At 39.4% G+C, this 12,025-nt stretch overlaps 1 protein-coding gene across 2 annotated transcripts in view; it reads right to left on the minus strand.

The window, feature by feature from the left end:
* Positions 1-1,293: 1,293 nt before the first annotated feature.
* The window catches only part of si:ch211-51h4.2, a 143,360-nt gene continuing 132,628 nt past the window's right edge, over positions 1,294-12,025 (minus strand). For both annotated transcript variants that reach the window (XM_036141614.1, XM_036141615.1), the window contains 5 exons: positions 7,027-7,141; positions 6,782-6,884; positions 4,501-4,570; positions 4,055-4,158; positions 1,294-3,927 (listed from right to left, as the gene is read on the minus strand). In XM_036141614.1, the coding sequence (XP_035997507.1) occupies positions 3,717-3,927; positions 4,055-4,158; positions 4,501-4,570; positions 6,782-6,884; positions 7,027-7,141 (603 nt within the window). In that variant the 3' untranslated portion in view covers positions 1,294-3,716. The remainder of the gene's footprint in view (positions 3,928-4,054; positions 4,159-4,500; positions 4,571-6,781; positions 6,885-7,026; positions 7,142-12,025) is intronic.

A 12,025-nucleotide genomic window follows, 5' to 3' on the forward strand; every position in this document is an offset into this window, starting at 1 on the left:
TTCCAAAATGATTAGTATTGCGGTTGTTGCCATTGTAATTTACACTCTTCCTGTCCAACAAGCCGGGAAATTGGGCTGTCTCCGGCTGATGTTGAGAAATGCCCCATTGGTGGGAAAGCCATTGGAGGACAGCCTGCCAATAACAACTAAACCTCCAACAGGGATGGAGGTGTCGGGACCGGTCTTGGCCTTCGAGACTGTTTTTCCCGGTCCTGGTCTCGGCCTTGGAATGTGATGCCTTGACCTTGGGCTCGGCCTCGTATCACTGGGTCTCGAAAAATTTGTTCGAGGCCGGTTTGAGACCCTGTGTAAATTTTTCAAATACTAACTCCCTTTGATCTGCGCCGCAAATGCGAGTCACAAGAAATATGTTAGTCTGTAATGACTTGTACCTGAAATAATCAGGTTTTATTGATATTACTTCCAATAAACGCTTGTGGCATTTTTGCCAGCTGGCTGCCATAAGGTGTCACAAATGTCCGACAGTCCGGCAGCCACAACTAGTAGTGGCAGGTCCGCTGGCACCTTGTGACACCTACAGTGGCATGCTGCTGCCACAAGGTGTCAGAAAGCCGGCAAGCCAGCTGCCACTGTTGCACTTCTGTTGCTATTTTTGGGCAAACAGTTGTCATTGGGGTTATTTAATGCATGTTCTATTTACTTTCAATTAATGATCTACTAAATTGATATCATTAAATATCTTTTTGAAAACACAAGGAGACTCTTTATTTAACGTGGAAACTGTATTTATAACGTGCTGAAAGAAAGACAAGGAGACATTCCACAAATACTGTTTATTATAGAGCATGAACGGTCATTGTGAATCGTTACATACAGAAAATAAAAATGAATGAATAAACACCCAGGAACCCGCCGGTTTACATCAAAAGTATATATAGTCACTTTATATTTTGGGTTGAGTACTTTTTGTTAAATCAAAAACAGTAATGACATCAATTATAAAGTACGTATTGACTAACAGTCAATAGCTCACAACTATCCTGACATCCCGTTCGTCAATAATCGGCATTAATTCCACGAAAACAGCGGCAGCCACCGTGGCGTGTTAAAAGCTTTTACAGCCGGGCTGGCATCTTGGTAGCACCCTGGCATCCTATGGCACTACGTGGCACCCAACGGCCACTGAGTTCCACAGAGTGCCAGCGTGTTTTCAAGTAATTTTTTTATCACGAGACAAACTACTCATACAAACAGTCACTTTATAATTTGGGTCTAATGGTTTTTATTAAATAAAAAACAATAATGACATCAATTGAATGACAGTTGTAACAGTCATTTTACTCTTTAGTTCCTAGAATTGAGTAGGTAGCACCACAAGGGTGCACCTATTCCTATTTCTTTTTGATGTAACCCAGTTTGAGTAAGAGCTCACCATGTTGTTTTGAGAGAAAAGGAAATGATGTTATGCTAAAGTGCGATGGGTACAACTTCTGTTATTTTTCTCATGTACGAGAGAACATTGTAAGTTCAGTGCTGTGGAGATCTGGCTTTGTATGGTCGATGAGAAATAAAGCTAAAGCGTTCCATTGATTCAGGTTAGAAAAGGTTAATTGCTGCTGCTAACTTCAATCTGCATTAGTTCCACAAAGACAGCCTCTTGGCACCCCTTGGCATCCTCTGGCAGCTGATGGCACACTCTGGCTCCACCTAGCATCTTTGTGGTCAGGGACTACCACTGGGTTCCTGGGTGTTTATTCCTTATGTTTTCAAAAATTGTTTATTAAATTATATCAATTTAGTACATAAGTAATTGAACGTAAATATAGAACAGGCATTAAATAACCCAAATGACAAACCCTTTGACCAAAAACGGCAACAGAAGTGCGACCGTGGCAGCTGGCCTGCCGGCTTTGTGACACCTTGTGGCAGCCGGCTTGCGAAAGTGCCATAAGCACTTATTAAAAATACTATCAATAAAACCTGATTATTTGTTAAGTTATTACAGACTAACAGGCATCTATAACAAGTTGTTTGCCCAAAAACAGCAACAGCAGTGCTACAGCTGCCGTGGGAGCTGGCCTGCAACATTTGTGGCACCGGAAGTTCCACTACTAGCTGCCGCTACCGCAAATTGAGACTGCTGCTGAATCCCTAATCGCCGTGTTCTGTGGATCTACTTTGGTTGTTTTTTACAGCTTCCGTTCCGGACACAGCACAAGCTAGAAGGCTGCCCCCCACTGCTTGCTGCATGTTGAAACAGGTCCCAAATAAAATAAATAGGATAGTAGCTGTATCCCGTTATTTTGATAAGTTTTAACAACACATAACAGCACTGAAAAACTGCTAAGCTAAGAGCTGAAATTCGCTTAGAAAATGAATGTGCATGCGCACTCCGACTACCGAAACACAGCAGTGACTTTGTGAGTGGTGCATTTAATGCAATGGGACGTTACACAACTAGTCCACAGATGTTACAAAACACCACATGGTATTGTGAATGATATGGGTTATTCATATATCCGTTTTTAGGTATGTTTTCTACATAGTAGACAAGGTTTGATGCATTATTATTATTACATTATCGAAAATTGTGAATGACCCCCAAGTATACTATCCTGTTGCCTCAGTTGACTTACCCAGAAATGGAAGATAATCGTTTTGTAATCAAATTTAATCTATTCACAGCACATTTAAGACATTTGCCATTGGCTAAAGTGCTGCAAAAATTACATATTACAAGAATAATTCAAAGTTAAAAATATGAAAAAATATAAAAATATTACAAGACCAAATAAAACCATAAGTTAACTAGCATGCTACATTAAAATCCAGTGAGTACAAAAGGATTGTACTCACAAGTTTACATGTGAATCAGCTCTGGGGTTTTACAGAGAAGAGTCCTACTGTATCGTAGATATGGTAGATGCACAATTTACTCAGAGGTTTATGCAAACAGCCATTCCAACAATAAAAGCACTGGAAAACTCCCCCTGACCCTCATTATAAATGTTGCACCAGTTTACAAATATCCTTATTAGTTATGATTATCTAATACCCAGAAGTAATTTTTGTTGAATAATAGATCTTTTTTTAATTTAGCATTTTGTTCTTTGAATTATTATTATTATTTTTTTTTTTAGAAAACAAGTTTGGTGTCCCAAAATATACGTCTAATCTTAAAGATTCAGCCTTGGAGGGCCCTGTCTTCGTCTTTGTCTCAGAAGAGCCGGTCTTGACTACATCACTGGTCTCCAACTCACATCCACGAAACTTCATCCTCTTCCTGCATCTGTTCAGTTGTTGAAAACAACAAATGTAGGGCATATTTACATCTATTTACATATTTTAACCCAGTGTTCTTTCATGTGCCTTCAGTTCCACATTGATCATGATATAAAAAAAATAAATGTGCATACACTCAATTTCCTCCACGTTTATTTGTTTGTGTTTATCCCATGGTTCAACAGAAAATCCATGCAAGGCTTTGTACATGAGGCCGTGGGTCTTCTTAATGCAGTCAGAGAGTACAGATAGGGAAGACGCCCACAAGGCTATTTTACCATAGGCCATGCCAAATTCATAAGCTGATTGGTGAAAGCGCAGTGCAATGAAAATAAATAATAAACATTTTTTCTCTAAAAATGCATCTAAAACTTATTAAAAGTGACTACAAGATACAAATCACTTGCTAAGCTGCTCTTTTTTTTTTTTTTTGGCAATTTGAGCTCTGAGTGCTCTTTTGATCTGTTTGGAGATCAAAGAAAGGTGGAGAGATTTGCTGCTGTGAAGCTCCCTGTCATGTTGTATATGTGCAGCTCCTGATCATGGTTGTAGTAAGGCAGGTAATGGGCCACATCTGCCAGAGTCTGCAGGACATCATAGGTTACTGCAAACAGGAAGTATGTGGGCAGCAGCCAGGTAAGGCTGAACACACAGTCCCCGACTGGCAGCGGAACTGTAAGGTGCCTGAAAGCCACGAGAGAGAGGGAAGAGGGGGAACCTGAATGCACCGCAGCAAAGCCTCACAGAGCTCTGGGTGAGCAGGCAAAAAATCTATTCAGTTTCAATTCAAGCTCACATCTAGGATACTCACTGGAATCTGTCTTCTCTGGACTCCCTCAGCATGATGAAGACAAACAGTCCCACTTCAGTGTTGAGGGAAAACGAGACAACTTTGTCCAACATGACAACAAAACCCTGAGGTAGATGGAACACAGATTATTTCCAGAAATCCATGTGGTGCTCAATACTCTGTGTGTGTGTGTGTGTGTGTGTGTGTGCGCGCGCGTGCATGTGTGTATATATACATGTGTACTACTAGTAAAGTGAGGACCTGTTTTTGGTCCTCACTCTTCTGGGCTAGCGGTTAAGTTTAGCACTAAGGTGTCAATTAGCTTTAGGTTAGGGTTAGGTATGCAGTGGTAAAGGTTAGGCTTAGGCCATAGAAAGGCTTGAAGATGAATGGAAGTAAATAGAAGTCAAGGCACGGTGCTCACTTAGTATTTAAAATAAGGATGTGTATGAGTTTGTGTCATTTACCCTGGGATCACACACTGACACAATGAAAATGATTCCAAATCCAAGCAAAGAGAATCCAAGTTTGGCTAAGCTGGAAGACAAAGGAAAAAGTAAAACTGAAAATTAGAATACTTACATTTTCTGTTTAAAAACCAAACATTTAGTGCTTCACTTTTCCATCAACCTGGCCAACATCTGTCTCCTTGGTTCATACAATAGGTGACCATTTTCTTTGAAGCAGTCTTGTGGTGCCTTGCAATAACACTCGAGTCCTCTGTCACGTTACAGCTATAAACTTTACTGTATTCATGTGACGGGCCGACACGGAGCAGCACATCCTTTTGAAGTGGAAGGAAACTGATTTTCAACATCTGTTTTACTAACGGAGATCTGAAAGTGCTTTTGTATTCAGCCCCGCTGAGTCAGTTCTGTGCAGAACCAGCTTTCTGCAGTATGAAGGTCACATATTTTGGGATGTATCTCTGCCAGCTTTGCACATCACTTTGGAAAACTGCTCAAGCTCAGTCAGATTGCATGAAGAGCACCATCTCAGTCTTTACTGTAACTCTCATCTTCCCCCGACTCTGACCAGCATCCCTGCTCCTACAGAAAGAAAACCTCTCTGTCTGGTCGGGGGGCTGCTATGCCTCAGACTGGAAATGTGTAGAGAGAATCCTCGGGAAAGTGCCCCCCTTATCCATGACACTGCAGACAGATGCTGCTTGACCAGGGCTCAGAGAAGCAAAAAAGACCCCTCCCACCCGCACCACCCACCCTGCTGCCCTCTGGAAACAGGTTCATCAACTTCAAATGCAGAACAACCAGTTTCCACAACAGCTTAATTCCACACGTCGAGACTGAGGAACTCCCACACACAAAAAAACTAGCCACTTTACATGGTCACCATGAACTCTATTTTACTGGGTACTATCAGCGCCATCACATGGTCTGTTCATTGTTGCAGTACATCTGTCTGCTACATATACTCTTGCACTATTCATATCATCTTACACTCAACTTTTCTGTACATTTAAAATGTCTTTTTTAGGTTTTTTCTCAGAGCCTTGCAATGAAATTTCCCTCAAATTTAGCCTACATTATGTGCAGTTGAATAACAATAAAGTCTGTCTTAAGTCTACGGCCGAGTCCAGTCTTTCAGAGTTTTGGTTTGTTCAGGGTACAGTGATAGTTGTCAACCAATTCTTCTCTAAAAGTTCAGTTTTGTCTCGTCAGATCAGAGCACCTTCTTCCACCTGTTGGTTGTGTCGTGGTGGGAAACTGTTAACATGGCTGACTTCTTCTTGCGTTGATCCACTAATACATTTTGCTTCTGGATGCACTGGATTTTATTTTAGGAGTATGAGAGAAAACTGAATGCACACAAAAGCTCTTTCCCGCTCCCACTTGTGGAAGTGGGCGCTCCTACTGTATGTGTTGGTCTGTCACATCCAATCCAACTAAAATAGACATGTTTACAACATGGAACAGTTGAAGGGGTAGGAATAATTTTGTATGGCTCTGTAAAACCTGTTCAACTCTGTAAAAGTATGGCAATCATCATGAGTTGTCTCAGGACTCAGATAATTAGTGCTTCTGATTTCCATGTAAAAGTTCTGAGATGATAAAGCATAATTTCACATACATTAATTTTAGCAAATTTCTAATGTCCAAAAAAACCCCCCAAAAAACAAACTCACAAATTTAGGAACTGGAGCAATGATTTTGTTAACTACGTATATCTTCAGACAACCATTTTTCAAAGAAACACTGAGGAAGTAGGTAAACCCAGTGTCCTGAAGGGCATTATTCTGACTTCCAGAACCAGTTTTATCCCAGACAAGTTCTTTACCTCCCACCTGAAAGAGTTGAAACTGCTGTCTTTTATTAACATCATATCGGCCAAGTTAAAACTATCCTGCCAGAGCGATGCAGAGAAACTAGTCCATGATTGGTTACTTCCAGGCTGGACTAAAATAACGCTTTATAACAAGGAAGACAACAAAATCCAGAGGTTATCCGAGACAAAGGTCATATTTGGATTTTACTGCATTTTATAAGAAAGCTATTTCCCGAAAATTGCCGAGGTTTTTCTATCAGAAAAGAAAATACTCAGAGAACCTCTGAATCACTGCAACTACCGCCAGCGGGACATAACACTGGGGGGGGGGGGTTTAGGCCACGATAAAGAGAAGATTTACCATTTTACTTTTGTTGAAGTTTCTTTGTGTACCTTTAGATTGAACATGAACTCGTAGCTACATTTACCATCCTGTAAGATCCCCACAAGACCCTTGTGTGTTACCTTCTTGCTGAGCAGTGGGGATGTTTGCTTGGTGAGTTTCTCTCCCAGGCTTTAGAGAGCCACTCCAGTCGGCTGCTCCACAGAGAGCTCACCAGACCATCGACTGAAACAAAACAAGCTGTCAGTGCAACACCACTCCAAAGCATGCTTAGATCTCTATTCTCATCAAACTCAGAGGAACACTAAGTGTTAACCTTTGTAAGCCCTGTTTAAAATCCCAAATGGATGAGGGAAGCTGAACTCACTGGTGTGTTTCATAGCAGATCCCATCACCAGGAAGGACACGGTGACGCTGATGGCGATAAACACCTGAATCAGCTCGGCCACCCAGGAATAGGCCTTGTAACGTTCATTAATGATCTACATGGGGGTGGAGGTGGCGGATGATGGTGGATGTTAAAAATGACAAGGGAAAAAAAGTTGGATTTCTGAACTCGCAGAGAGACAGTGTTGTGGAAAATCACAGCTCCTTCTGGTTAAAGAAGTGCTGTAAAATGAATAAATAAAAAACATCCAGCTTTGACAAAACCAGAATTGTATTTTTTTTTTATTATTGTTTTTAGGCACCCACAATAGTTCAAACCTTCTGATGTTGAAATACAAACATCCTTATGGTTTCACAGTGACTTGCAAAATAATCAAACCAGTTCCACGATTTCAAACTTTGAAGTTTGTAGCTATAATATTATAATAATATTACAATGTGTTTTCATTTTTTCCAATTCAATTAAATTTTACATATGTAGCACCAATTCACAACATGTCATCTCAAGGCACTTTAAAAAGTCAAATTCAATCAAATCATCCAGACGGATTGGTGAAAAAGTTTCCTATCTAAGGAAACCCAGCAGATTGCATCAAGTCTTCATAAACAGCATTCACTCCTCATGAAAGAGCGTACAGCCACAGGGAGAGTCGTCTGCATTGTCCATGGCTTTGCAGCAATCTCTCATACTGAGCAAATCCATCCATCCATTCCCATCCTGTTTCACCATGGTGTGTTTTGTGTTTTTCATGTAGGTCCAAGAGTTCAACTTTGTCTGGTTTGTGGATATTGTTTTGAGGTGTGTTAGGTTGCTGTATGAAGCTAAATGTGATTACATTCTTTGTATATATTTTTCAATAAAAGCTCAAACTTGTAAAAAAAAAAAAAAAAAAAACACAAGGTTTGATGCTCCTTTAGTTCAATAAAACTGAATGGGGCTATGTTTCAGTATATTTGGGTGAGTTTTAGAACCTTGTGTTTTTTTATTGTCGATTGAAAAAGTCACTTTTACGTGACATTAATTTTTTAAAATATTTTATACATCCTGAGTTGTGCGTTAAATATTGTGCTGCAACTTTTTTGAGCGTAGATACCCTTTATACATGAGCCCCCTGGTTGCAATAGATTTTATTGTAACAGTTTTCACATTTTTATTCATATGAAATGTTGAACTTAATGTATTTTCTTTTCTTCTGCTTCACAACAATGCATCACCTTAGGTTATTGTATCAGAGAAAATCTGAAAATAACAGTTTTTAGGATCGGATTATCTTTGCAAGACGCTGTACGACTCCTGTTACTGTTTAATGAATCTCAGCGCAGGGAGCTCTGCATATGGAAGCGTTGCAGAGAATAAATGCAGATTATTGACTCATTCCCTTTCATGTTGTGTGAGCTGGAGCTGGGACTAAATGAGTTTACCAGCCCCTGCAGCTCAGAGCTGCATGTTTTCATTAGCACCACAGGTGGCTGTTTACAGGACAGAAGCGTTGTTTTCTGCTTAATTGAATCCAAACACAGGTGGATCACATTTATTCTACAGTTGACTTCATCATTTATTATCAGGTGGCTCTGCATAGGCTTCTCAGAGCACTTATAGGCGGCACAAAGCCTTTACAGCTTTAAATATAGTGCATTTAGGTTTGTCAGGAAAAATACACAGGAAAAACAAATAATATGTTAGATGGCAAATATTTCCTATAACACGGAGAGGAAAATGAGTGGAGTATAGAAAACCAATAACTTACCATTGCTTTTATCGGTGTCTAATTTGTTCCATTTAATGGTGAAGACGCTTATATAAAGTAACAGTGCCTGAGTTTCTCTCTTTTTTAGAGTCGGAGGCTGTGCCAGTAACTGAAGAACATTGAGTTATGTTAATGTTCTGGAGTGATTCACAGTGAGTCCAGACTTTGGAGGCAGCTGAAGATTGGGTGATGGTAAGGAGGCCTTCCATCTAACAAAGATGTGGAGATACATTTTTTAAACCCAAAACTGATACATAATGTTATAACCTGTAGAGAGATGGCTGTCCCAGTTCCACACAGAACCAAGATTCTTGGTCAAATGAAAACAATTTTAAGACAAAATCTCCGAGGAGTGTATAGTGAGGAAAGTAAGTATTTGAACACCCTGCAACTTTTCAAGTTCTCTCACTTAGAAATCATGGAGGGGTCTGAAAGTTTCATCGTCCATGTCCACTGTGAGAGACAATCTAAAAAAAATTAAAAATATACGGAAATCGGAATGTATGATTTTTGTAATAATTTATTTGTGTTTTACTGCTGCAAATAAGTATTTGAACACCTGCCAATCAGCAAAAATTCTGGCCCACAAAGACCTGGAAGCAAGTAGAGACGTAGTACAAAATCTGAGCCGAACGCTCCTTCCCCACCCAGTCAGCGTTGCAGATCAGGCAAAACAAACCAATCCCCCACAGAGACTCTGTGCCCGCCCGTCCGCTTCGCAGAATAAGAGACATCCGCCGGTTTTCATTAGAGAACTCTGGTAACATTGATGCTGCTATTTGATCAGTGTGTCCAATCTACCGAATATTAATTCTTTAAAAGAACATCAGAGAATGGTTTTGAAGGCTTTTGTTAGTGGAAATGATCATTTCGGTTTTCGATGTGAGAAGTTGAAGTAGCACGTCAGTAAAGATGACGGAAGTGGTTTATTCTAAGGATTTTTGATAAGGCCCCTCCTTCTGAATTACATCTCCAATGGAGCAATCCCAGATGGATGTGTGGAGCTCTGCTGAACGAAATCCATCTGACTAGATTCAGTTAGAGTGGGATAAATGACATTAAAAACCTCTTTCAACAACTTGGGAGGACAGACAGGGGCAAATAGGTAGTTCTCCTGTTTGAACAGTTTTGTTTAATTAGGAAAAAGACACAGATTATACCTGTGATAACTCTGTTTTGCTCTATCGCTCTTTTTGCAGGTATGAAAGCAGACTTCAAAGATATTATCCTGTATTCTCTTTTTTGTCACCTTTTCTTCCTTTTAACTTTTTGCCTCATCTTTTATTTTCCTTTCTTTCTCTTAACTTTCCATTTCTCTATCCATTGAACATGAAATAATAATAGCCAATAAATGTTTTTTTTGCATCAGTATCAAGCGGAACTCTATAGTGAAAGGAGTAATGCTCCACTTGTGAAAGTCAACCTGTTGGACTCTTTGGCACCAAGAAAGCAATTCTAAAGTAGTCGGCTGATTTTCATAGCCTGAGAGACACCACACGTAACGGTGGGAAAAACTGTTTGCTCGTACAGTTTGTGTTGTCCGAACACAAACAGATTTCACTCGGGATCATTCAGATGTCTGAAGGGAAATCTTGCAAAATCTCTCAAAATTAGAACGTAAGTTCAGAGTAAAGAAACATGGACGACGAGGAAGAATGATTGCGATTGTTTGTGGACTAATTTTAACAGAGGAATAACAGAACAAAAAGAAAAGGTGTTGGTTACTACATTTCCTGAACTATGATATGGAGGTGAGCTGTTTTTCTTTTTTTCTGTCGTGGTCCCCACGTCCTTCAGAGTAGACTAGATTGCTGTTAACACACCACACAAAGCAGGAATATCTCTTAAGATTAGTTTACGATAGTCGAGGCTTGTCGAAAAGGGAAGATCAGGGCAAAAGAGTCTTTTGCACAGCTGTTCCCGCCCTCTGGAACTCTCTCGCTATAGCAAATCTGTGACTGTAATGACCTATACACATTCAAGTCATATCTCAAAACTGATCTTTTTAGAATGGTTTTAATGTATGATTAATGTCCTGTTTTTATGCTGTCCAGTTTTGTGTATTTAAATTATTTCTTTTCTTCTTCTTTTATATTGTTTGATGGACTTAACTGTCCTTTTTGTAATTTTACTTGATTCTTGTAGTGTCTTTGAGTTTTTAGAAAACTGCTATACAAATAAATTCTTCTTCTTCTTCTTCTTCTTCTTCTTCTTCTTCTTCTTCTTCTTCTTCTTCTTCTTCTTCTTCTTCTTCTTCTTCTTCTTATTATTATTATTATTATTATTATTATTATTATTATTATTATTATTATTATTATTATTATTCAAGATCAGGCTAATTATCCTGCCATGTAAACCAGCCTTGAGTGCTAGACTCCCTACTAGAACGCGTACAAAAGACAAAACACTGGTTCCAACTGCTCCAAACCAGCAGGACCAGCAGGGAAAGCAGAGAAAACTACATTAATAGGCGTACCTATACCATGTCTAACAGATGCCTTTTTTATGAAAAAGAGAGAGATTTCTCACAAAAAGTAACTGAGGAATCAAGCCAAACAGATGCTGGTGGATTTAAAACAGATCTAATCGTATTAATTAACACCCTAGGTCAATGGCTGGTGCTAGTTATGATTTAGACAAAAAGTGTGTTTTTGCCTTTTTAACAAATCACTGATACAGGACAAGACAGAGCTACATGAAGTCTGTCTTTCTTCCACTGGCTCAAATGGACAAGACAAATGTCTTAAGTAGAACGGTTTCATGGTTATACCAGGCAAAGATGGAACTGTGTTTCTAAACCTAACAATGCTGTACCAGTTGTTAACCAAAGCGGTGTTTTAGTGGCACTTTGTCATTTAAAAGAGCAAAAGTAGCACTCCAGCCAAAGAGCCAGAAATGAGCTGCCAGCATGATGTTGGCATTGCATCCACACTCGCTGTGACCTTTGTTTAGCTGCTAGAATGGATGCTTTACTTCTGCAAGACAGAAAGTCACCACATAGCAATTGAGAATGACTCAAATCAGCCTCCAGCTGAGCATTGTGGGAAATTTACAAAAAAGCAGCATTTTTTTAAATTATTGATGTTCTAGCTTCCATTTTATTTACGAGAGGAACTGGGGAACTCTAAAAAAAAAAGGTTATTTCCATTAACACACATCACAGTACATAAAAGGAAAAAGTACCGGTTTGTAGTTAAATCACTTTAATTTCCAAAGATAAATAAAACTTTT

The sequence above is a fragment of the Fundulus heteroclitus genome, chromosome 9 (genome assembly GCF_011125445.2).
Source record: "Fundulus heteroclitus isolate FHET01 chromosome 9, MU-UCD_Fhet_4.1, whole genome shotgun sequence".
NCBI lineage: Eukaryota > Metazoa > Chordata > Actinopteri > Cyprinodontiformes > Fundulidae > Fundulus > Fundulus heteroclitus.